The following is a 27,012-nucleotide window of genomic DNA, read 5'->3' as shown; positions in this document are numbered from 1 at the left end:
CTTCTTGAGTCAGATAGTCCTGGGTTCAAGTCCCACTTGAGAACATAATCCAGGCTGACACTCCCAGTGCAGGACTGAGGGAGTGCTGCACTGTCGGAGGGGCTGCCTTTTGGATGAGACGTTAAGCCGAGGCCCTGTCTGACCTCACAGGTGGATGTAAATGATCCCATGACACTATTCGAAGAGGAGCAGGGAGTTTTCCCTGGTGTCCTTGACGATCCGGATTCTTTCCCCTCAGTCTGGTACAGTAAAAACTGAAGTCGAATACATTTTAAAGTTCAGCACAACTTTAATAGCAGGGTTCTTAGTCTGCAGCATTGATTTGGACTCCTGATAGAGTCCCTCTATGCTGGCAGAGCAAGAACAAAAACATACAGAAATCCACACGTTTTTATACTAATCAATAGGGTTGGAACATACTTAACGAGGGTCAACACCAATCATAAGCCGGGAATAGGTTGCCATGCGAGGTTACATTATTTCCGGCCAATCATAAATCGTCCATGTGCTGATCATGCTGCTGTTAGACATCAAAGGGGATACTTCCTCACCTTCCAACTTGGAATGTTCTTCCCTGTCCCTTCTGTTCCTTATCTCCCAACCTGGAATGTCTTTCAACTTTGGCTAAGCTTGTTACCTATATTGATCTGCCATAAACATGGAGACATTCAGACCAGTCCTTGAATCACATCAAAGACTCTACATTGATAAGACCATGCAAACCTGCTGACTACGCAAACATATGGCCCAGCAGGAGGCCAGGCCACCTGTACCAATCTCAGTTACTAACTAATTAACCCTTTCTATCCATTTTGCATTCTGCTTCTTTGCCACGTAGGCATTTTAATATTTTACCGAAAACTGACCACGTAGGGATTGTCATCCTGGCCAATATTTATCCCTCAACCAACATCACTAAAACAGATTATCTGGTCATTATCTCATTGCTGTTTGTGGGAGCTTGCTGTGCGCAGATTGGCTGCTGCATTTCCTACATTACAACAGTGACTACACTTCAAAAAGTACTTCATTGTTTTTTGGGACGTTCTGAGGTTGAGAAAGGCTCTATATAAATACAAGTTCTTTATTGATCATTGATTGATTCTTTTGGAGCAGGAAAAGGCCTACAAGCTCATCTTTGGCAGACGGGGTCTCGGTTTCAACGTCTCATCTGAATGGCAGCACCCCCGACAGTGCAGCACTCCCTCAATACTGCACTGGGAGCGTCAGCTTAGATTTTGTGCTCAAGTCTCTGGTGTGAGGCTCGAACCCACAACCTTCTGACTCAGAGCCGAGAGTACTACCCACGGAGTCTCGGCAGACACAGGAGGAGGCCATCCGGCCTATGGTCCGACTCTTTAGAAAAGCAGTGCACTTAGATCTGCAGTAGAAAGGCACCTGGTTTATTTGGTTAATCAGCCAACAAACAGATGTGAGCTCTGAGCACTCTCCTCAGGTCGTCACCCTTGGTTGAATTGTTTCCCTTGTTCTCCCTGCCAGGTGCTGAGATTCCCCCTTGGGGCTGGGATCCTGACACTGACCTGCCTGACTCCTGTTTGTTACAGGGTGTACGACACCACCAGCGAGGAATTCTACGTCACCGTTTCCAGCTGCTTCTCCTCTGCGCGAGTGGGCATCTCTGTCACCGTGTACACCTCGCTCTGCCAGTACTTCGACTTCCAGAGCCTGCGGTGGAGGACGGATGGCATCGTGCCCACGCACTGGACCAGGCCAGAAGAAGCTGTCTGCCTCACTCGGCACCTCACTGTCTTCGGGGCGAGCCTCTTCGTGTCTCCAGACACCGTGGAATTTCTCCCTCCTGTACGTGCTGTATAGTCTTTATTATTTCACTTTCCGACAAAGGTTCTGAGCAGCGATATTTCAACAGCGAAACTGTAAAATCAGCCTTCCGGTAACGCAGCCTCCCGGTAACGCAGCCTCCCCGTAAATCAGCCTCCCGGTAACGCAGCCTCCCGGTAACGCAGCCTCCCGGTAACGCAGCCTCCCCATAAATCAGCCTCCCGGTAACGCAGCCTCCCCGTAAATCAGCCTCCCGGTAACGCAGCCTCCCGGTAACGCAGCCTCCCGGTAACGCAGCCTCCCCATAAATCAGCCTCCCGGTAACGCAGCCTCCCGGTAACGCAGCCTCCCGGTAACGCAGCCTCCCCATTACACAGCCTCCCGGTAATGCAGCCTCCTGGTAACACAGCCTCCCCGTAACGCAGCCTCCCCATTACACAGTCTCCCGGTAACGCAGCCTCCCGGTAACGCAGCCTCCCGGTAACGCAGCCTCCCGGTAACGGAGCCTCCCCATTACACAGCCTCCCGGTAACACAGCCTCCCCGTAACGCAGCCTCCCAGTAACGCGGCCTCCCCGTAACGCAGCCTCCCAGTAACGCAGCCTCCCCGTAACGCAGCCTCCCGGTAACGCAGCCTCCCCGTAACGCAGCCTCCCCGTAACGCAGCCTCCCGGTAACGGAGCCTCCCCATTACACAGCCTCCCGGTAACACAGCCTCCCCGTAACGCAGCCTCCCAGTAACGCAGCCTCCCCGTAACGCAGCCTCCCAGTAACGCAGCCTCCCCGTAACGCAGCCTCCCAGTAACGCAGCCTCCCCGTAACGCAGCCTCCCAGTAACGCAGCCTCCCGGTAACGCAGCCTCCCCGTAACACAGCCTCCCCGTAACGCAGCCTCCCGGTAACGCAGCCTCCCCATTGCGCAACCTCCCTTATGTGGCCTCCCCGTGACGCGGCCTCCCCGTAACAAGGGCTCCACCTAATGTCTCCCCGTAACGCGGCCTCCCTGTGATGCAGCCCCCTTGTAGATATATCACCCACTGCTGATTGAACGAGCATCCCCTACTGCATCTTACAAGATGTCCTTGTGACCGGGGCTGATAAATAATGCTAGCTCTGCAGGCTTTTGTGGAGATTGCCCCAAACTCATTTCACGTAGAATCCTTACGGACAGACGACGGGGGGGAGAGGGGGGGGGGGGTGACTTTTCTCATCAGGTTGAAATCTGCTCAACTCATCATTCCACCCAGCCCCTAGCGCTGTGTCTCTAAGAACTGGCTCGCATAAAGCCAGTGTAGATGGAAATATCTGCCATCCTGTTCTCATCGTCATAGACCTACCCGTAATGTGGAGCTGCGTGTACCTTTGCCGGAGTCGCTGACTGTCTCCTTGTATCTCACAAGGCTCTTGTGTGATTCACTGGTGTTTTCTTCGCAGGCAACCAGGCCGGTGCAGAACTTGATCGTGGCAATCACCTGTGCCTTGGTGTTTGCTGTCTACATCGTGATGGCTCTCATTGCCCACAAACTGGACTACATCGACATCAACCGTGTCGGCATCATCCCACTCTGCGGGCAGCACGGACGCTACAAGTATGAAGTAATGGTGAAAACCGGCTGGTGCAGGAACTCGGGTAAGAGACGCCCATTCCATCTCCTCTTACTGCTGACTGCAAAGTGGAACGGAGGGAGGGAGGGAGGGAGGGAGGACCACGGTCTGACCCCTCGAGGTCCACCTTGTCACCCAAGAGTGCAGCAAACAGTCAGTAAGAAGGCCACCACTACAGGCGCCATATAAAGGCAAGACTTCCTTTCTTCATTTCTTTCCTGCAGGTACAACAGCCCACGTGGGCATCAGTCTATACGGATTGAACAAGAGCGGCTCTCGCCACTTGGACAAGGAAGGGGCGTTCCAGAGGAACAGTCTGGACGTTTTTCAGATCGAGACGGATGCCAACTTGGGTGAGATCTGGAAAATCCGAATCTGGCACGATAACACTGGTAGGTGTGGTGGTAGGAGCTCTCCGGGCGTGGGGGAGGTGAAGCGACGACCCCTGACCTACCAGGTGGATGTTGCTCGGTTCTGCATCCACTTGTGGAAGCTTCATGAATTGGGTCCAATAATAATTACACAATGGAGCCACGTGGACTGAGCAGTGTGTCACTTAGGCATCCATGGAGACCGACCGGTTCACCGCTTGGGTTCACCACGTGGGTCAGCCGTGCAGATCGACCGGTTCACTGCGTGGGTTCACCGTGTGGGTCGGCCGCGCAGACCGACCGGCTCACTGTGTGGGTTCACCGCGTGGGTCAGCCGTGCAGATCGACCGGTTCACTGCGTGGTTCACCGTGTGGGTCGGCCGCGCAGACTGACCGGCTCACTGTGTGGGTTCACCGCGTGGGTCAGCCGTGCAGATCGACCGGTTCACTGCGTGGGTTCACCGTGTGGGTCGGCCGCGCAGACCGACCGGCTCACTGTGTGGGTTCACCGCGTGGGTCAGCCGTGCAGATCGACCGGTTCACTGCGTGGTTCACCGTGTGGGTCGGCCGCGCAGACTGACCGGCTCACTGTGGGGTCGGGCGTGCAGACCGACCGGCTCACCGCGTGGGTCGGCCGTGCAGACTGACCGGCTCACCGCGTGGGTCGGCCGTGCAGACCGACCGGCTCACCGCGTGGGTCGGCCGTGCAGACTGACCGGCTCACTGTGGGGACGGGCGTGCAGACCGACCGGCTCACCGCGTGGGTCGGCCGTGCAGATTGACCCCGTGTTGCTCGGGATAACTGTTGCCAATTGTGTCACATCAGACGGAGGGAGGTGCGTAGACAGACTGGAGTTCGTGCAGTGCTTCTTATATGAGAATATTTTGTCAATTCTAATGAAGTATTTACACCTCAAACATTGACCTGTTCTTTTTTTCTCTTCTAGATGCTGACCAACCTGCTGAGTATTGGCATCATTTTCTGTTTTTAGATTTTAGTTAGTTAGTTCTTTTTAATAATCTATTTTACAAATACTGCTGTTCACAATCACTTAGCAATCCGGACAGGGAGCTCACTCACCGAGAGTGGATATCAGAAATTCAAGTGTGCACGGGGCACAATTTTTATAGAATCATACAGCACAGAAGGAGGCCATTCGATCCATCGTGCCTGTGCTGGTTCTTTGAAAGAGCTATCTAATTAGTCCCACTCCCCAGTTCTTTCCCCATAGCCCTGCAGATTTTTTCCTTTTCAAGTATATATCTAATTCCCTTTCAAAAGTTATTATTGAATCTGTTTCCACCATCCTTTCAGGCAGTGCATTCCAGATCATCACACGAGCTGCGTAAAAAATAATGCTGCTCATTTCCCCCCTTGATTTTTTGCCAATCACCTTAAATCCGTGTCCTCTGGTTACTGACCTTCCTGCCAGTGGAAAAGTTCTCCTTATTTACTCTATCAAAACCCCTCATAATTTGAACACCTCGATCAAATCTCCACTTAAACCTCTCTGCTATAAGGAGAACAATCCCAAATTCTCCAACCTCTCCACATAACTGATGTTCTTCATCCCTGGAACCATTCTAGTAAATCTCTTCTGCACCCTCTCCAAGGCCTTGACATCCTTCCTAAAGTGTGGTGCCCAGAATTTGACACAATACTCCAGCTGAGATCTAAACACTGATTTATAAAGATTTAGCAACACTTCGTTGCTTTTGTATTCTATGACCCTATTTATGAAGCCCACGATCCCATATGCTTTTTTAACAGCCATTGTTAAGTTTCCAAGACGACCCCTAATGTGCAGAATGGTTTGTTTCCTTGCACGATTAGCCGAACTGCCTCCTAGTTTAACATTGTGTTCCCTGCAGGGCTGAACCCCTCCTGGCACCTGGAGCACGTGGCAGTTTGGGACAAGCAGACCGACAGTATGTACTACTTCCTGGCTCAGGACTGGCTGTCGGTGGAGAATGAGAAGAACGAGGGGATGGTGGAGAAGGACGTACTGGCAGCGTGTAAGTACAGTCACTCCAGCTGGTTGAGCCGGTGCCAGAGGTGGGCACTAACCAACTGGGGAATTTGGGCTTAGGCTATTCTTAAGATAAACCCTACAACACGTGTACCTGGAGACTTAGTTTGCGACCTATCCTGTCCAATATTTCACACTGTGATTCTGCTGTGAGAGAACGCAATCCCAACTTGCAGAGTGATCAGAGAGAAGGCTGATCATAAACAAAATAAGAAGGTGCTATTCTGCTTGACCTCAAAGCAGGAGAATAAAAACAAACAAACTAGCCTAAACATTCACTCCCTTCACCACCGGCGCACTGTGGCTGCAGTGTGTACCATCCATAGGATGCACTTCAGCAACTCACCAAGGTTTCTTCAGCAGAACCTCCCAAACCCGCGACCTTTACCACCTAGGAGGACAAGAGCAGCAGGCACATGGGAACAATGCCACCTGCACGTTCCCCTCCAAGTCACACACCATCCCGACTTGGAAATCCAGCGCCGTTCCTTCATCGTTGCTGGGTCAAAATCCTGGAACTCCCTTCCTAACAGCACTGTGGGAGAACCTTCACCACACGGACTGCAGCGGTTCAAGAAGGCGGCTCACCACCACCTTCTCAAGGGCAATTAGGGATGGGCAATAAATGCCGGCCTCGCCAGCGACGCCCACAACCCAAGAATGAATTTAAAAAAAAGGTTTTCTAGCTAGAGAGGTGACGTTTTAGGAACAGGAAAGATTGTTAAACCCAACAGTCCTGTCCCTTCTCCATGGATCAACTGCACCTATCTCGCCATCATACATACCATCCGTCCCTGTTTTACACGTGAGGGTAGTGTTACAGGACCCCGTCTGCATGTTCACTCTCACAGTGTGGGCCAGACACCTCCCTCAAAGACCGCTCCGAGGTTTCTATCTGTGATGAATGCTGCATAAAAAGAAGGAAAGAAAGAAAAGACATTCATTTTTATAGTGTCTTACGACCTCTGAACGTCCCAAAGCGCTTCACAACCAATGAAGCACTTTTGAAGTGTAGTCACTGTTGGAATGTAGGAAATGCAGCAGCCAATTTGTGCACAGCAAGATCCCATAAACAGCAAAGTGATAATGTCCAGATAATCCGTTTTGGTGATGTTGGTTAAAGGTTAAATATTGGCCAGAACTCCTCTGCTCTTCTTCGAAAGCATGTGATCTTTTACGTCCACCTGAAAGGGCATACGGGACCTCAGTTTAACGTCTCATCCCAAAGACGGCATCTCCAACAGTGCAGCACTCCCTCAGTGGGGCACTGAAGTAGAATGTGGGCAGCGATTCGGCCAAGATCAGGAACCTCCTGCTCATTCTGAATAGTACTGTCAGTCACAGGGAGGAGCTTTATTTTTATTCATTCATAGGATGTGGGCGTTGTGGCGAGGCCGGCATTTATTGCCCATCCCTAATTGCCCTTGAGAAGGTGGTGGTGAGCCGCCTTCTTGAACCGCTGCAGTCCGTGTGGTGACGGTTCTCCCACAGTGCTGTTAGGTTGTGAGTTCCAGGATTTTGACCCAGCAACGATGAAGGAACGGCGATATATTTCCAAGTCGGGATGGTGTGTGACTTGGAGGGGAACGTGCAGGTGGTATTGTTCCCATGTGCCTGCTGCTCTTGTCCTCCTAGGTGGTAGAGGTCGCGGGTTTGGAAGGTGCTGTCGAAGAAGCCTTGGCGAGTTGCTGCAGTGCATCCTGTGGATGGTACACACTGCAGCCACAGTGCGCCGGTGGTGAAGGGAGTGAATGTTTAGGGTGGTGGATGGGGTGCCAATCAAGCGGGCTGCTTTGTCCTGGATGGTGTCGAGCTTCTTGAGTGTTGGAGCTGCACTCATCCAGGCAAGTGGAGAGTATTCCATCACACTCCTGACTTGTGCCTTGTAGATGGTGGAAAGGCTTTGTGGAGTCAGGAGGTGAGTCACTCGCCACAGAATATCCAGCCTCTGACCTGCCCTTGTAGCCACAGTATTTATATGGCTGGTCCAGTTAAGTTTCTGGTCAATGGTGACCCCCAGGATGTTGATGGTGGGGGATTCGGTGATGGTAATGCAGTTGAATGTCAAGGGGTGGTGGTTAGGTGCTCTCCTGTTGGAGATGGTGATTGCTTGGAAGTGGTGCTGGGGGAACAGGCAATTGGCTGTGCTGTGGCTGGAGAGAGCGGGCTATCCATCAACTTTATTTCAGGCTGTTGGCCAGTTTTTGTGAGTTATCAAGGTTGACATAGTCCTCTGCAGAAATCCATCCAATTGTCTCTTGACTTCACTGCAGTCTTAATTTATTCCATAATTGGGTGAAAAAGTTCAGCTGGACTTCCCTTCTTATCTGCTAACTCTCTCATTTCCTCCATTTTACTTCAGTTAAACCCCCCCCCCCCCCCAAACCCCTTAGGTCTCTTCTGTTCCTGGGATCTTTCCTGGGAGTCCTGAAGCAAACCAATTTGTATCACCCACCAGCCCTGATCTGCCCCCGGTTCCTGCACTCACAGGAAACAGAAAGGCATTAATCACCTTCACAGTACAGTGTCAGCTTGTCTCGGTGGTAGCACTCTTGCATTTGAGTCAGAACAATGTGGGTTCAAGTCCCACTCCAGAGACTCGAGCACAAAACCTAGGCCGACACTGGGAGTGCTGCACTGTCAGAGGTGCTGTCTTTCAGATGAGATGTTAAATCGAGGCCCCGTCTGCCCTTTCAGGTTGATGTAAAAGATCCCATCGTACCATTCGAAGAAGAGAAGGGGAGTTCTATCCGGTGTCGTCGTCGTTTATCCCTCAACCTACATCACCAAAAACAGACTAACTGGTCATTTATCTCATAGCTGTTTGTGGGAGCTTGCTGTGCATGAATTGGCTGCCAGATTTGCCTTCAGAACAGAGAATGCGCTTCAGCAGTACTTCATTGGCTGAGTGCTCGATGCAGTCTGACAGAAATGGGTGTTCCTGGCTGTTGATTGTCAGTGTGTTGCTGACCCGTGTTGTCCTGTGTTTTTGTCACTAGGCCCCCAGGAATTGCGCCGATTCTCACGCATCTTCGTCTCGCAGCTAAAGCGCGGCGTATCAGAGAAGCACATCTGGCTCTCTGTCTGGGATCGTCTGCCACGGAGCCACTTCACTCGAGTCCAGAGGGTCACCTGCTGCACTCTGCTCATATACCTGTACCTCACTGCGGGGACAGCATGGTATGGGGCTGTTGGAGTCAAAAACCAAAGGTCTGTACCTGGCCAATATTCTATCCGATCGTTGATCCTATTCCATCATTGACCCTCGCCCATCATTGACCCTCGCCCATCATTGACCCTCTCCCATCATTGACCCTCTCCCACCGTTGATCCTATTCCATTGTTGACTCTCTCCCATCATTGACCCTCTCCCACCGTTGATCCTATTCCATTGTTGACTCTCTCCCATCATTGACCCTCTCCCATCATTGACCCTCTCCCATCATTGACCCTCGCCCATCATTGACCCTCTCCCACCGTTGATCCTATCCCATCATTGACCCTCTCCCACCGTTGATCCTATCCCATCATTGACCCTCTCCCACCGTTGACTCTCTCCCATCGTTGACCCTCTCCCATCGTTGACCCTCTCCCATCGTTGACCCTCTCCCATCGTTGATCCTTTCCCATCATTGATCCTATCCCATCGTTGACCCTCTCCCATCGTTGACCCTCTCCCATCGTTGACCCTCTCCCATCGTTGACCCTCTCCCATCATTCACCCTCTCCAATTGTTAATCCTATCTGATTGTTGCCCTATCCAATTATTGACCCTTTCTGAGCAATGCCCCGTCCAATCGTTGCCACTTTATGATCATTGGCCCCGTCCGATCGTTGACCCCGTCCGATCGTTGACCCTTTACAATCGTTGACCCCGTCCGATCGTTGACCCCGCCCGATCATTGACCCTTTATGATCATTGACCCTGTCCAATCCTTAACTCTATCCGAGGGCGAATGAGTCGATGCCCTCTGATTTGATGCTCTGCATGTTACGTGGGTTCCCACAGAGACCCATCCTGTGTGCCAAATGACTGGTCTTTTCCTTGCTGTCAGCTGAGTGCAGCAGGTTGTGAGCAGGCCATCTCCCGACAGGAGGGAGAACCACACCTTGGGACCACCCTCACCTTCCTACCAGCAGTGGGATGGGTAAGGTCGAACAGGAGAGAGGCAAGTGCGTTATAAAAGGGACCAGGAGGGCAAGGTAAGAAACTGTGTTTAACAACTTGTGTCTTGTAAACAGCGTCCCTGTGGCATACCTGGCCACTGTTACAGGTGAGACCGTGGCCATTGGCATTGTTCTGGCTGCTGTCGTGTTCCCAGTCCACCTCCTCTTCACTTTCCTCTTCAGAAGAACCCGTAGTCAGGTAAGGCTGAAGCATTAGTGTGACCTGTCTATGTGTGAATGATTGAATCAAGTGGTAATCCACTCGTACGTGGGAATAATTAGCCCCCCATAGATGGCAGGGCTAACTGCGTGATCTCCTTTATATAATATCCAGCAGTTATTGTATCACAAACTTTTCCTTGGATTTTGTTTCTTATTCTCCCCGATTTTTTGCCCTTTCTGATATCTTTGGGGTTAGCACTCTGTGGCACTGGGGTTGGCGCTCTGTGGCGCTGGGGTTGGCGCTCTGTGGCGCTGGGGTTGGCGACCTGTGCCGCTGGCCGCCCTCTGGTACCTCGCTCGAGTGACCACGTTCTTCACGTGTGAGCTAAGACGGTGAGTGTCGGCAGGATGAACAACTATGGAGGACATGGGAGCTGAGCCCCTCCCCTTTGCGACCCCACACCCACGGTGTGCTGTTTCCAGCAGGGATGGTGATGGCGTCTGGGAGCCCTGGCCTATACAGCCAATGCTTAGCTCTGAAGCCAGATGCAGCACTGCCTGCAGCCAACCCAGCCAAGGCCAGCCTGGTTTTTGCTCAGGCCGGGGATGGAACCTGGCCTGTTGTGGTTAGTATGGCACAGTGTCGCACCAGGTCGTGCCTTGTGCCCACTGTCCATGTTATAAAGGGATTTACTATTTTTGCTCATGGTCTTTCCAAATCTCATTCTACTTTGGTTGTAACGGAAAAAGAATCTCGACACCTGCAGGTCCAGCCAGCGAACTTTGTGCAGTGTGGCTGATGTTTCTCTCTGGTACCGCTTGGTATGGTGCAGGGTCCTGAGACCCAAGCAGTACCTAGGGTGGTATTTTTCTGCATGTGCCTAAAAGCATGGGTTGTCCATGGCCTGGTGATGACCAGAACGTGTCGACACAGTTGGCAGAGAGATGATTTCAACCGCTGGAGCAGGGATCAGGCGGGATTCCAACTGGACTTGGATGAAGGAATCGAGAGTTCTATATCCATGCTTGTTCATAATAACCCAACTCAGCCCTTCCTGGAGAATGAGCCCACCGTTGCTGAGATTGCCACTCACAGGGTGTCACGTCACTCTATCCCAGGTCACCGTCGACGACCCGGAACCCCCTCCCACGGAGGCACAGACTGTGGAGATGGACGTGTATCTCGACCCCTCGGAGCTCGGCAGCTCCTCCTTCCTGTCCATCCCCGGAGGCCTGGACTCCATCGTGGACGTGAGCTCGGAGAGTTGTGTAAGTCCAACGTGACGCTGGGTAAAGTGGTCGGTTAAAAAGAAAAAGAAAGACTTGCATTTATGTAGCGCCTTTCACGACCTCAGAGCGTCCCAAAGCGCTTTATAGTCAATGAAGTACTTTTTGAATTGTAGTCACTGTTGTAATGTAGGAAACGGGGTAGCCAATTTGCCCACTGAAAGATCTTAGCCAATATTTATCCCTCAACCAACATCACTAAAACAGATGATCTGGTCATTATCACTTTGCTGTGTGTGGGACCTTGCTGTGGGCAAATTGGCTGCCACGTTTCCTACATTACAACCTCAAATACTTCATTGGCTGTAAAGCACTTTGGGATTTCCCGAGGTCATGAAAGGCGCTATATAAATACATGTTCCTTCTTTTTTTCTTGACGAACATATGAATTAAGAGCAGGAGTAGGCCATTTGGCCCCTCGAGCTTGCTCCGCCATTTGATAAGACCATGGCTGATTTGATTGTGACCTCAACCCTACTTTCCCATCTACCTTCTATGACCTTTGACTCCCTTGTTAATCAGGAATCTATCTAACTCAGACTTAAAAATATTCAGTGACCCTGCCTCCACCGCTCTCTGGGGAAGGGAGTTCCACAGACTCACGACCCTTTGAAAGAAAAAGTTTCTCCTCATCTCCGTCTTAAATGGGAGACCCCTTATTTTTAAACTGTGGCCCCTAGATCTAGTCTCTCCCACAAGGGGAAACATCCCTTCAGCATCTACCCCTTCTAGTCCCCTCAGGATCTTATATGTTTCAATAAGATCAACTCTCATTCTTCTAAACTCCAGTGTATACAGGCCCAACTTGTCCAACCTTTCCTCATAAGATAACCCCCTCATCCCAGGAATCAGTCGAGTGAACCTTCTCTGAACCGCCTCCAAAGCAATTATGTCCTTTCTTAAATAAGGAGATCAAATCTGCACACAGTATTCTAGATGTGGTCTCACCAATGCCCTGTACAACTGTAGCAAAACATCTCTACTTTTATATTCCATTCCCCTTGCAATAAATGACAACATTCCGTTTGCCTTTCTAATCACTTGCTGTACCTGCATACTAACTTTTTGTAATTCATGTACTAGGACACCCAGATCCCTCTATACCTCAGAGTTCTGCAATCTCTCTCCATTTAAATAATATACTGCTTTTCTATTCCTCCTGCCAAAGTGGACAAGTTCACATTTTCCCACATTATACTCCATCTGCCAAATTTTTGCCCACTCACTCAACCTATCCATATCCCTTTGCAGACTCCTTATGTCCTCTTCACAACTTACTTTCCTACCTACCTTTGTGTCATCAGCAAATTTAGCAACCATACATTCGGTCCCTTCATCCAAGTCATTGATAAAGATTGTAAATAGTTGAGGCCCAAGCACTGATCCCTGTGGCACTCCACTTGTTACATCTTGCCAACCTGAAAATGACCCATTTATGCCTACTCTCTGTTTCCTGTTAGCTAACCAATCCTTTATCCATGCTAATATGTTACCCCCTACACCATGAGCTCTTATTTTGTGTAGTAGCCTTTGATGTGGCACCTTGTCAAATGCCTTCTGGAAATCCAAGTACACCACATCCACAGGATCCCCTTTATCCACGTTGCTCGTTACTTCCTCTAATAAATTAGTCAAACACGATTTCCCTTTCACAAAACCGTGTTGACTCTGCCTGATTGCATTGAGATTTTCGAAGTGCCCTACCAAAACCTCCTTAATAATAGATTCTGGCATTTTCCCTATGACAGATGTTAAGCTAACTGGCCTGTAGTTTCCTGCTTTCTGTCTCCCTCCTTTCTTGAATAGAGGAGTTACATTCGCTATTTTCCCATCTGATGGGACCCCTCCAGAATCTAGGGAATTTCTTCTTACTGTGCCTGGCCTTCTCAAATGCAAGGCGTTTCTCCTGATATGACCTGTTTGTGGGTGACTGCTATATTCAGACTATTGTTATCTCCACTATGAATGTGCCAAGCAGCTTCTATTGTATGAAGGAGAACTTATTTAATCCTCTGCCATGCTTTTCAGAGGATCTCCCTGATAGTGCGATAGATAAACAGTCACATAGGCTCCATGCTTTGTATGAAGGAAAAGTGCAATAGTACAGAGAGATGTCCACACTGATCGCAGCTCATCTTCTGATGCCCCTGAACCTTTTCCTCATTTGCTTTCATGGTATGGGAGACCTGAGGACTGTGTTCACTCACTTGCTGATCTCCATCCATGCAGCTTGCACCTCCAGCCTTACCAGTGGGTGCCTCTCGTCACCCAAACAGCAAAACACCTCCAAGGAGTCGTTATTGAAGGCGGGAGCTTTTGACAATATGAGAGTGAGTGAGTGGGTGGGAGTACTCAGTCTGTTCCCGTCCAACAGAACAATCACAGCCAAATTCCCTTTAAGGGTGAGCAGCTGCCCTTTAAGAGCTGTTGGTTCACCACATTTCCCAACGTGGAGCCAGCTAGATTGCCTCACACACACTTTCCATTCCCACCGAGCCTATTGTAATAAAGGGAAGGGGCTTGCCTTGTAAAATCCGGTGGGGCTGAAAGCAAACACCCAGTGAGAACAGCCCTGATTTTGCTGGTGTCAGAAAATTGGGGTTTATTTGTGACTAAACAAAATCAGAAGTTGCTGTTTACTGTCACTTCATCATTGTGATGACCATATTTGATTCAGTTTTCCAAACAAGATCAATGCAAAGAATAACAGATAACTGGGAGTGAGTTACAGACTGGAATCTAATCGAGGGGTTCAGATGGTTTATATATAGAATAACCCAGGGTACGGTAGCAGAGTGGTTATGTTACTGGACTAATAATCTAGAGTCAGGAGTTCAAATTTAATTAATTAAAAAAACTAGTATCAGTAATGGTGGCCATGAAACTACCGGATTGTCGTAAAGTCCCATCTGGTTCACTAATGCCCTTTAGGGAAGGAAACCTGCCGTCCTTACCGGGTCTGGCCTATATATGACTCCAGACCCACAGCAGTGTGGTTGATTCTTAATTGGCCTCTGAAATGGCCGAGCAAGCCACTCAGTTGCAAAATCTTGCTTTAAAAAAAAGTCATAATAAGAATAAAACCGGACAGATCACCCGGCATCAGACCACTAGGCATCGTACACGACAAAGGCAAACCAAGCCCAGTCGACCCTGCAAAGTCCTCCTCACTAACATCTGGGGACTTGTGCCAAAATTGGGAGAGCTGTCCCACAGACCAGTCAAGAAACCTGACATAGCCATTCTCACAGAATCATACCTTTCAGCCAACGTCCCAGACTCTTCCATCACCATCCCTGGGTATGTCCTGTCCCACCGGCAGGACAGACCCACCAGAGGTGGCGGTACAGTGATATACAGTCAGGAGGGAGTGGCCCTGGGAGTCCTCAACATTGACTCCAGACCCCATGAAATCTCATGGCATCAGGTCAAACATGGGCAAGGAAACCTCCTGCTGATTACCACCTACCGCCCTCCCTCAGCTGATGAATCAGTCCTCCTCCATGTTGAACACCACTTGGAGGAAGCACTGAGGGTAGCAAGGGCACAGAATGTACTCTGGGTGGGGGACTTCAATGTCCATCACCAAGAGTGGTTCGGTAGCACCACTACTGACCGAGCTGGCCGAGTCCTGAAGGACATAGCTGCCAGACTGGGCTTGCGACAGATGGTGAGCGAACCAACACGAGGGAAAAACCTACTTGACCTCGTCCTCACCAATCTACCTGTCGCAGATGAAAATGTCCATGACAGTATTGGTAGGAGTAACCACTGCACAGTCCTCGTGGAGACGAAGTCCTGTCTTCACACTGAGGACACCATCCAACGTGTTGTGTGGCACTACCACCGTGCTAAATGGGATAGATTCAGAACAGATCTAGCAGCTCAAAACTGGGCATCCATGAGGCGCTGTGGGCCATCAGCAGCAGCAGAATTGTATTCCAGCACAATCTGTAACCTCATGGCCCGGCATATTCCTCACTCTACCATTACCAACAAGCCAGGGATCAACCCTGGTTCAATGAGGAGTGTAGAAGAGCATGCCAGGAGCAGCACCAGGCGTACCTAAAAATGAGGTGCCAACCTGGTGAAGCTGCAACTCAGGACTACATGCATGCTAAACAGCGGAAGCAACATGTTATAGTCAGAGCTAAGCGATTCCACAACCAATGGATCAGATCAAAGCTCTGCAGTCCTGCCACATCCAGTCATGAATGGTGGTGGACAATTAAACAACTAACGGGAGGAGGAGGCTTTGTAAACATCCCCATCCTCGATGATGGTGGAGTCCAGCACGTGAGTGCAAAAGACAAGGCTGAAGCGTTTGCAACCATCTTCAGCCAGAAGTGCCGAGTGGATGATCCATCTCGGCCTCCTCCCGATATCCCCACCATCACGGAAGCCAGTCTTCAGCCAATTCAATTCACTTCACGTGATATCAAGAAACGGCTGAGTGCACTGGATACAGCAAAGGGCCCTGACACCCAAGCCTTGTGCTCCAGAACTAGCCAAACTGTTCCAGTACAGCTACAACACGGGCATCTACCCGACAATGTGGAAAATTGAGGTATGTCCTGTCCACAGAAAGCAGGACAAATCCAATCCAGCCAATTACCGCCCCATCAGTCTACTCTCAATCATCAGCAAAGTGATGGAAGGTGTCGTCGACAGTGCTATCAGGCGGCACTTACTCACCAATAACCTGATCACCGATGCTCAGTTTGGGTTCCGCCAGGACCACTCGGCTCCAGACCTCATTACAGCCTTGGTTCAAACATGGACAAAAGAGCTGAATTCCAGAGGTGTGGTGGGAGTGACTGCCCTTGACATCAAGGCAGCATTTGACCGAGTGTGGCACCAAGGAACCCTAGTAAATTGAAGTCAATGGGAATCAGGGGGAAAACTCTCCAGTGGCTGGAGTCATACCAGGCTTGGGCTGATAAGTGGCAAGTAACATTAGTGCCAGACAAGTGCCAGGCAATGACCATGTCCAAAAAGAGAGAGTCGAACCATCTCCCCTTGACATTTAATGACATTACCATTGCCGAATCCCCCACCATCAACACCCTGGTGGTCACCATTGACCAGAAACTTAACTGGACCAGCCATCTCAATACTGTGGCTACAAGAGCAGGTCAGAGGTTGGGTATTCTGCGGCGAGTGACTCACCTCCTGACTCCCCAAAGCCTTTCCACCATCTACAAGGCACAAGTCAGGAGTGTGATGGAATACTCTCCACTTGCTTGGATGAGTGCAGCTCCAACAACTCTCGAGAAGCTCGTCACCATCCAGGACAAAGCAGCCCACTTGATTGGCACCCCATCCACCACCATAAATATTCACTCCCTTCACCACCGACGCACTGTGGCTGCAGTGTGTACCATCCACAGGATGCACTGCAGCAATTCGCCAAGGCTTCTTCGACAGCACCTCTCAAACCCGCGGCCTCTACCACCTAGAAGGACAAGGGCAGCAGGCACATGGGAACAACACCACCTGCACGTTCCCCTCCAAGTCACACACCATCCCTACTTGGAAATATATCGCCGTTCCTTCATCATCGCTGGGTCAGTATCCTGGAACTCCCTTCCTAACAGCACTGTGGGAGAACCTTCACCACACGGACTGCAGCGGTTCAAGAAGGCGGCTCACCACCACCTTCTCAAGGGCAATTAGGGATGGGCAATAAATGCCGGCCTCGCCAGTGACGCCCACATCCCATGAACGAATAAATTAAAAAAAAAACTGATACTCGGGAGTGAGTTACAGGCTGGAATCTAATTGAGGGTACAGATGGTTTATATATAGAATAACGAATACCCTGGAGTGAATTACAGGCCTGTTAATGACCTGGCGATGCTATGCTCTGATATTGCAGATGATGCTGTATACTAGCTGCATGTTTTAAAATCATGTTAATTCCCTGATAACCCTCCATGGTCTCCTTGTCTCAATCACCATCTGTCCTGTCCACAGGTTGCTGTTCGTTGAATGACATGAACCTATCTCTCCACTGGAGTATATATATATATTTATATATATATCTGATGGTTCAAAATCCTTTGGGGAGGGAGGGGAAAAATGGAAAACGAATAGAAATCTGATTTTAATTTTTTCTTTGTGTCTGGGCAGGAATCCCTTGGAAGTAAAAAGCTGGACTCTGACTTTCGATTCCCTCCGCAGCTGATCAGTAAGAGGTACGGACACTTTGCCTTCTTCAGCTACGCACTTGTGATATTGTGGGCTCTTTATCTCCCCCTGCTGGCCCAGTTGGTAAAGGCAGCTCTTATAACTGACCAGAAAGTCGCAGGTTTAATCCCTGGCACTCAAGGAGCACTTAAGGAGGCTACAATTTTGCCTCAGTGCCCCTGGGCTATGAAGGAATGGAGAGAAAAAAATTAGCCAGAGATGACTTTCAAATGCATGCATGCAATCTCTGATGGAGGAGAACACTGGGCTCAGCTGTGATGCCTATCCAGTGGAATAGCTATCCGACGCTCAATGTCTGATTGCATACATGAAGGCCAGGCAGTTTGGTGAGGTACTGAAGGGGGCCTGTGGAACCAGTTTGAGTCAGGAAAAGCTTTTTTTTGAATGGGTTGGGTATGTACGAAATGGCAACAGCATTCACCAGACTGTTCACGACCCTTCCCTCCCTTTCCCTGCCCGGTCATCTCCAGTGCAGCACTGCGCCTGCTTTTGGTAAAGGACAGGCCCATTGCAGTGCTGTACCCTGGAGTTTTCCTTTAGCTAGGCTCCCAGGGACTAGACTAGCCTGTCTTCCCCGGGACCCGGGTACAAGTCCAGCCGAGACCAATGGGATGAAGGTTTCCTGTGGCTGCAGGCCGGAGGGGTCCTATGTGAAATGAGTTTGGGCAGTGTCCAGTTTCAACTGGCTTAGGCCCACGCACAAATCTGCCCCATATTGGCCAGTATTTGGTCATCTCATTCAAACAGGCCAGAGGATGGATGGTGGGTGAAATGGAAAAATGTCACAGTCATGCTCTGGGGTCCGCTCCTCTGAGGTTATGGCTGAGGGACATAGGGCGCCTTACTCTGCATCTAAACCTGACCTGGGTGTGCTTAATGCTGATACTGGGTGCCCAAAATGGAAATTGTTCCATTCCCCAACACTAATGTCCCTCACCTCTGAGTCAGAAGGTCATGGGTTCAAGTCCCACTCCAGGGGTATGAGCACATAATCTCAGCTGACAATTCAATCCAGCATTGAGAGAGTGCTGCAATGTCGGGGGTGCTGTCTTTTGGATGAGGCGTTAAACTGAGGCACGGTCTGCCCTCTCAGGTGGACGTAACGGATCCCATGGCACTATTGCGAAGAAGAGTAGGGGAGTTCTCCCCGGTGTCCTGGCCAATATTTATCCCTCAACTAACACCAAAAACATTAACCAATCATTATAACATTGCTGTTTGTGGGACCTTGCTGTGTGCAAATTGACAGCCCTGTTTCCCACATTATAACAGTAACTACACTTCAAAAGTACTTCATTGGCTGTAAAGCGCTTTGGGTCGTCCTGAGGTTGTGAAAGGTGCTATATAAATGCAAGTTCTTTTTTTTCACCTTGATGAGCACAAAAATCCACAAATAAATGGGCTCCTAATGTGTCTTTCCCTAGAACTGCCCGTCAGCCCTAACCTGTTCTCAGTTTGAACTGAATGTTGCTGTTGCAGTGAGTGCTGTGCTCTCTCCTCCTTCAAACTTGTAGCTTTCTGAAGAGCTGGCCATCGTACGACAGTCTGTTCGACCTCCCCGACCTCTTGAACCACGATCCCTCCTTCAGCCGGAATAAGATTCTGAAGAGGAAGAAAGCTTTGCGCAAACGGGGGATGAAGTCGTCCTCATCCTCGGATGAAGATCCCCTCTCCTTTTCCATCTCGGATTCGGATGACAGCAGGAATTTGAAACACAATCGCCTGACGACATCAGGTAAGAGAAATAAAAATCGGGAGAGATGTAGAGCGGCCTGCCAATTCACTATCACCCATTTTACACTATCGCACAGAGTCAAAATTACCCCTGATATGTGTATGTAGCATCTGCATGATAAACCCAAACAGCTTATTTTACAATCCTCTGTATCGTGGGTGAGGCCATACAACTAACCTTTAATGAGACGTTGAAGTATTGAGAGTACAGAGGAGAAGAAGAAGGAGTTTAAAATTGTGAGGAGATGTTGGCAAGGATTGTTCTCATTAGATTTTAAAGAAAGGTTGAGAAAGTCCATGATCCTGTCGTCAAAACTGTGTGAACATTATTCGACTTTGTGACTGTGGAACCAGATACGAATGTGAAATTGGCAAGTCTCAAGCGGGTAGATGATGTGTAAAAATGACTCCCAGCACAATTAGTGGTTTTGTTCTGCAGAAGAACTAGAAAGGAGACAATTTAAGATATCAGCTGTGGCTCAGTGGTAGCACTCTGGCCTGTGAGTCAGAAGGTTGTGGGTTCAAGTCCCGATCCAGAGACCTGAGCATGTGATCTAGGCAGACACCTCAGTGCAGTACTGAGGGAACACTGTGCTGTCTTTCAGATGAGGTGTTAAATTGAGGCCTTGTCTGCCCTCTCAGGTGGATGTAAAACATCCCATGGCAGGGGTGTTCTCCCTGGTGTCCTGGCCAATATGTATCCCTCAACCAACATGTGAAAAAAACAGATTATCTGGTCATTATCTCATTGCTGTTTGTGGGATCTTGCTGTGCACAAATTGGCTGCCGCGTTTCCCTTCGTCACAACAGTGACTACACTTCAAAAATGTACAATGGCTGTGAAGCACTTTGGGTTGTCCTGAGGTTGTGAAAGGCGCTATATAAATGCAAGTTCTATTTTCCTTCCTAACTGTAATCCATGAGATAGGCGGTGTTGGCTGTGCCAGTGATACCAGTGATTTCCCGCAACTTAACTTATGCTACAAGGAGCCTGGCTCAGCGAGTGATACATTTCAACTTCTTCAGGGAAAGAATATGGGCCGACTATTTCACTGGAAAACTTTAGAATGGGCTTTGAAGGAGAGGGCCAATGTCTCAAAATAAATAACTAATTCCTGGCTGGTCGTGACCCTGCCCCACCATCTAGCTCTCTCCTTTTCTTAAACTGGTGGGCCTTATAAGGCGAATTTTGATTGGGCGAAGGACTTCTTGTCCATTCCCACCCCCCAAAAACGGCTGTTCCAACTTATGGTGCAATCAGCCTTTTTTTAAATATTTGTCCTCAGGATGTGGGCAACATGGGCAAAGTCCCATTTATTGCCCATTCCTAGGTACCCTGAGAAGGCCTCCAAATGAGATGGTGGTATTAGGCCTTCTGCTGTCTAGCAATTGTTGGTACAACTGCCACTTCAGAGTCAACCATGTAAGTTTGGGATTGGAGACGTGTGTAGGCCAGACCGGGTACTGTTGGCAGTTTCCCTTCCCTGAAGGATATTAATGAACCAATTGGATCTTTACAACAGTCCAGCAGCAGTTTTTTTGGTGCCAGCTCACAAATGACCAGATTTACAATTCAAATTCATAACTTGATATGGTCACATTTGAACTCACAACCTCTGGGTTGTTAGTCCAGGCTTCCAATCCCACCATGGCCTTGCCCCCACCCCATCTCTGTAACCTCCTCCAGCCCTACAACCCTCTGAGAACTCTGTGCTCCTCCAACTCTGGCCTCCTGCGCCTCCCCGATTTCCTTCGCTCCACCATTGGCGGCCGTGCCTTCGGTCTTCTAGGCCCTAAGCTCTGGAATTCGCTCTCTAAAACTTCTCTGCCTTTCTCTCCTCCTATAAGTCGCTCCTTAAAACCTACCTCTTTGACCAAGCTTTTGGTCACCTGTCCTAATATCTCCTTTGGCTCGGTGTCAATTTTTGTCTGATTACACTGCTGTGAAGCACTTCGGGCCGTTTTGCTACATAAAATGCGCTATATAAATGCAAGTTGCTATTGATATCCACAATACTATTAGAAATCCTGCCCTGTGACCTCAGTGCACTTCCAGCTGGGAGAGTATCCCCAGATCATGGGGCGAGATCAGCTCATTGGGGCACAGGAGCTTGGACTGCCTTGAGTTGCCGTGCTGTACCAGAAAAGCACTGCCAACACCTACACTTCTCACCATGAGTGAGCCTTTGTTATCTCACAGTATAATAGTGACCCAGCTGCCAACTCTCAGGTCTTGATTCTTGTTCTCCTCTTGTGTTTCATTCCCAGATGAAGATCTCATGAGGAGCATCGCCGCAGAGGAAAAAAGGAACGGCGGTGGGTCGGACCAGGTTACATCGGACAGCGGGCGTTTCTCACCGAGGGCAGAGACTGACCTAATCTCTGAGACGTATGTGCGATTAAACGTCGGGGCTTTGATTAAAGTGGTGTCGAATTTCGGGACGTAAGGCCTCCGATAGACAACTTTACCACTAACGTTTTGTTCACGAGGGCTTTTTCTTTTCGTAAAATCGATGGGAGGGATTTCATCTCTTGCATGTCCATCAACCAAGGTCCCAACTATTTGTGAAGGATGTCAAGGCCTTGGAGAGGGGGTGGAAGAGATTTGCTGGAATGGTACCAAAGATGAGGAACTTCAGTTATGTGGAGAGACTGGAGGAGCTTTTTTTTAATTCATTCATGGGATGTGGGCGTCGCTGGCGAGGCTGGCATTTATTGCCCATCCCTAATTGCCCTTGAGAAGGTGGTAGTGAGTCGCCTTCTTGAACCGCTGCAGTCCGTTTGGTGAAGGTTCTCCCACAGTGCTGTTAGGAAGAGAGTTCCAGGATTTTGACCCAGCGACGATGAAGGAACGGTGATATATTTCCAAGTCGGGATGGTGTGTGACTTGGAGGGGAACGTGCAGGTGGTGTTGTTCCCATGTGCCTGCTGCCCTTGTCCTTCTAGGTGGTAGAGGTCGCGGGTTTGGAAGGTGCTGTCGAAGAAGCCTTGGCGAGTTGCTGCAGTGCGTCCTGTGGATGGTGCACACTGCAGCCACAGTGCGCCGGTGGTGAAGGGAGTGAATGTTTAGGGTGGTGGATGGGGTGCCAATCAAACGGGCTGCTTTGTCCTGGATAGTGTCGAGCTTCTTGAGTGTTGCTGGAGCTGCACTCATCCAGGCAAGTGGAGAATATTCCATCACACTCTGATGGGGCGGTAATTGGCCGGATTGGATTTGTCCTGCTTTTTGTGGACAGGACATACCTGGGCAATTTTCCACATTGTCGGGTAGATGCCAGTGTTGTAGCTGCACTGGAACAGCTTGGCTAGAGGCGCGGCTAGTCCTGGAGCACAAGTCTTCAGCACTACAGCCGGGATGTTGTCTGGGCCCATAGCCTTTGCTGTATCCAGTACACTCAGCCGTTTCTTGATATCACGTGGAGTGTATTGAATTGGCTGAAGACTGGCTTCTGTGATGGTGGGGATATCGGGAGGAGGCCGAGATGGATCATCCACTCGACACTTCTGGCTAAAGATGGTTGCAAATGCTTCACCCTTGTCTTTTACACTCACATACTTGACTCCACCATTATTGAGGATGGGGATGTTTACAGAGCCTCCTCCTCCCGTTAGTTGTTTAATTGTCCACCACCATTCACGACTGAATGTGGCAGGACTGCAGAGCTTTGATCTGATCCGTTGGTTGTGGAATCACTTAGCTCTGTCTATAGCTTGTTGCTTCCACTGTTTAGCATGCATGTAGTCCTGAGTTGTAGCTTCACCAGGTTGGCGCCTCATTTTTGGGTACGCCTGGTGCCGCTCCTGGCATGCTCTTCTACACTCCTCATTGAACCAGGGTTGATCCCCTGGCTTGTTGGTAATGGGAGAGTGAGGAATATGCCGGGCCATGAGGTTACAGATTGTGCTGGAATACAATTCTGCTGCTGCTGATGGCCCACAGCGCCTCATGGATGCCCAGTTTTGAGCTGCTAGATCTGTTCTGAATCTATCCCATTTAGCACGGTGGTAGTGCCACACAACACGTTGGACGGTGTCCTCAGTGTGAAGACGGGACTTCATCTCCATGAGGACTGTGCGGTGGTCACTCCTACCAATACTGTCATGGACAGATGCATCTGTGACAGGTAGATTGGTGAGGACGAGGTCAAGTAGGTTTTTCCCTCGTATTGGTTCGCTCACCACCTGCCGCAGGCCCAGTCTGGCAGCTATGTCCTTCAGGACTCGGCCAGCTCGGTCAGTAGTGGTGCTACTGAGCCACTCTTGGTGATGGACATTTAAGTCCCCCCACCCAGAGTACATTCTGTGCCCTTGCTACCCTCAGTGCTTCCTCCAAGTGGTGCTCAACATGGAGGAGGACTGATTCATCAGCTGAGGGAGGGTGGTAGGTGGTAATCAGCAGGAGATTTCCTTGCCCATGTTTGACTTGATGCCATGAGATTTCATGGGGTCCGGAGTCAATGTTGAGGACTCCCAGGGCCACTCCCTCCTGACTGTATATCACTGTATCACATCCCATCCCATGGACGCCCACATCCCCTGAACGAATAAAAAAGAGAAAAAGCTTCTCCAGTCTCTCCACCTAACTGAAGTCCCTCATCCTTGGTACCATTCTAGTAAATCTCTTCTGCACCCTCTCCAATCTGGGGTTGTTCTCCTTAGTGCAGAGAAGGTTCAGGGAAGATTTGATAGATGTGTTCAAAATCATGAAGGGTTTTAATGGAGTGAATAAGGAGAAACTGTTTCTACTGGCAAGAGGGTCGGTAACCAGGGGACACAGATTTAAGATAATTGGCAAAAGAACCAAAGGCGAGATGAGGAGAAATTTTTTTTACACAGCGAGTTGTTTTGATCTGGAATGCCCTGCCTGAAAGGTTGGTGGAAGCAGATTCAATAATAACTTTCAAAAGGGCATTGGATAAATATTGAAAAGGAAAAATTTGCAGGGGAGTGGAACTAATTAGAGCCTTAGAGAGGGTGCAAAAAAAATTTACTCGAATGGTTCCCGGGATGAGGGACCTCAGTTACGTGGATAGACTGGAAAAGCTGGGATTGTTCTCCTTGGAGCAGAGAAGGTTGAGAGGAGATTTGATAGAGGCGTTCAAAATCATGAAGGGTCTAGACAGAGTAAATAAAGAAAAACTGTTCCCGTTGATGGAAGGGTCGCAAACCAGAGGACACAGGTTTAAGGTGATTGGCAATAGAACCAAAGGCAACATGAGGGAAAGCATTTTTATGCAGCGAGTGGTTATGATCTGGAAAGCATTGCCTGAAAGAGTGGTGGAAGCAGGGTCAATTGTGGCTTTCAAAAAGGAATTGGATAGGTATCTGAAGGAGAAAAATTTGCAGGGCTACAGGGAAAGAGCGGGGGAGTGGGACTAGGTGGATTGCTTGTGCAGAGAGCGGGCGCGGACTCGATGGGCCGAATGGCCTCCTTCTGTGCCGTAACCACTCTATGATTCTATGAATTGGATAGCTCTTTCAAAGAGCTGGCACAGGCACAATGGGCCGAATGGCCTCCTCCTGTCCTGTATGATCCTCACTTGGATAAGAGGAGGTCTGGTGACAGTCACATGCAGTGAGAGGTGTGTAACTCCAGGCGTGTCTGCTATTCGAGAGTGGAATGATTTGTATTATAAAAAAACAGAGTAACACTAAATGCAAATGGAGAAAAGATTAAAAAGGGGGAAGGAATAGATTACAAAAGGATAGATACTGAAAAGGTCAGAGTGATAAAGACAGCAGTAAGGGAATAAACTCCTTTTGATGCTGGACTATTTCTAGTTAAATAAAGAAAATCAGAACTTTCTCTGCGAGTGTTCTTGTAGACGAAAACAAGAGCTTTTGGTATGGACCAATCTTGGACCAATGACCCACACAAATACCGTAGACCTGATGCAGTAGAAGAGCAAGATCGCAAGATAACTACACGAGGAAGGCCATTCAGCCCATTTTCGTCCATCCAGAGAGATCCTACTATCCCCCATTGCAGCATCCACTTGTTTCTTCAATGATTCCAGAGCTTTTGCCTCCACTCCTCTATCTGGAAGTTTATTCCACACTCTGATCACTCTTGTGTGATGAAGAAATTCCTGATATCCGTCTTAAATGACTTTTTATTAGTTTGAACCTGTGTCCCCTGGTTCTACTGTCAGTTTAATTTAAAGTAATATTCCAGGTTTATTTTTTCTATACCCTGAACAATCTTATATCCCTCTGTAAGATCACCTCTCAGACTCCTACTTTCTAGGATGAAAAGCCCAACTATCTCCAGCCTTTCCTCATAACTGGGACCCCTCTCACCGGGGATCAGCCTCATGGCTCTCTTCTGCACTGCCTCCATTGCTTGAATGTCCCTCTCGTTTCTTGGTGACTCCAGGTGCAGTTTGACCTGAGCTCTGGACAGTTTGGTCATTAGTTCCCCTGACTTACACATCTACTGTTCTGGCTATTGTAGTTCAACATCTTATTGGCTTTGTTAAATGCTACTCTGCATTAGTTGGACATGTTTAGCATCAAGTCAACCCAGACTCCTAGGAATCTTTCAGCTTCATCCTTCACTATGTCCATGTGTTGCCTATTTTTCCTTCCGATGTGTAACACTTTACAGTTGATTGCATTAAATTTCATCTCCTATTGTTCCTACTCACATATTTTGTCCAACTCATTCTGTACATTCCGAGCTGCCTCCACGGAACCCACTGCCCCTCAACAACAACAACTTGCATTTATAAAGTGCCTTTAACGTTGTAAAACGTCCTCGAGGCGCTTCACAGGAGCGATTATCAAACAAAATTTGACACCGACCCACACAAGGAGATATTAGGACAGGTGATCAAAAGTTTGGTCAAAGAGGTAGGTCTTAAGCAGTGTCTTAAAGGTGAAGAGGTTTAGAGAGGGAATTCCAGAGCTTAGGGCCTAGACAGCTGAAGGCACGACTGCCAATGGTGGGGCGAAGGGAGTGGGGGTTGCACGAGGCCAGAGTTGGCGGAACGCAGAGTTCTCGGATAGTTATAGGGCTGGAGGAGGTTACAGAGTCAGGGAGGGGGCGAGGCCGTGGAGGGATTGGAAGACTGGACGAACAACCCAGAGATTTGTCCATGAAGCAACAGTAGGCTGTGAAGTGCTTTGAGGAGTCCTGAGGTCGTGATTGTAAATGCAAGTTATTTCTCTTTCTTTCTGAATACTGAGCAGCAGGGGGCTCGCGTGCAGCATCCTTCACTCTGGTGGTTAGTTTATTTCTTTCCTGTTCCTTTTCACATATTTTTAAATTGACATGGTTCCCTTAAAGGGTTGGTTCCCTGGTCAGGAACGATAGTCTCAGGGAACGCTGGCCACATATCGCAGGGCCTCCGCCTCTGATTTAATTTAGAAGGACAGAAAATGTAGGGGCAGCGGGCTTGAGTTTTCATACGAAAATGATGGGCAGGAAAAGACCAGCTTGTCCATCAAGCCTGCCCCAAGCTGATGATGGCTGGAGCATCGCGACTAGACATTTCCCACAATCACCTCCCTCCGCCCCAGCAGCCATGTAATCTCCTGGGAGAGACCAAAAACTGAGAAAAACACAGGGCTATTAAAGGGAAAAAATACCCTGGAAAATTCCCCTCCGGCCTCCCTCAGGCAATCGAAACCAGTCCAGGAGATCACA

At 49.3% G+C, this 27,012-nt stretch overlaps 1 protein-coding gene across 1 annotated transcript in view; it reads left to right on the top strand.

The window, feature by feature from the left end:
- pkd1b (polycystic kidney disease 1b) overlaps positions 1-27,012 on the top strand; it is a 146,001-nt gene that overhangs the window by 89,121 nt on the left and 29,868 nt on the right. The window contains exons 21-30 of the mRNA XM_068004381.1: positions 1,566-1,821; positions 3,233-3,428; positions 3,628-3,795; positions 5,647-5,790; positions 8,804-9,014; positions 10,047-10,170; positions 11,253-11,402; positions 17,553-17,617; positions 19,145-19,365; positions 21,633-21,753. Of these exons, the coding sequence (XP_067860482.1) occupies positions 1,566-1,821; positions 3,233-3,428; positions 3,628-3,795; positions 5,647-5,790; positions 8,804-9,014; positions 10,047-10,170; positions 11,253-11,402; positions 17,553-17,617; positions 19,145-19,365; positions 21,633-21,753 (1,656 nt within the window). The remainder of the gene's footprint in view (positions 1-1,565; positions 1,822-3,232; positions 3,429-3,627; positions 3,796-5,646; positions 5,791-8,803; positions 9,015-10,046; positions 10,171-11,252; positions 11,403-17,552; positions 17,618-19,144; positions 19,366-21,632; positions 21,754-27,012) is intronic.

This window comes from Heptranchias perlo, chromosome 23 (genome assembly GCF_035084215.1).
Source record: "Heptranchias perlo isolate sHepPer1 chromosome 23, sHepPer1.hap1, whole genome shotgun sequence".
Classification (NCBI taxonomy): Eukaryota; Metazoa; Chordata; class Chondrichthyes; order Hexanchiformes; family Hexanchidae; genus Heptranchias; species Heptranchias perlo.
The sequence above is the reverse complement of the archived record's forward strand: the minus strand, read 5'-3'. Positions and strand labels throughout refer to the sequence as shown.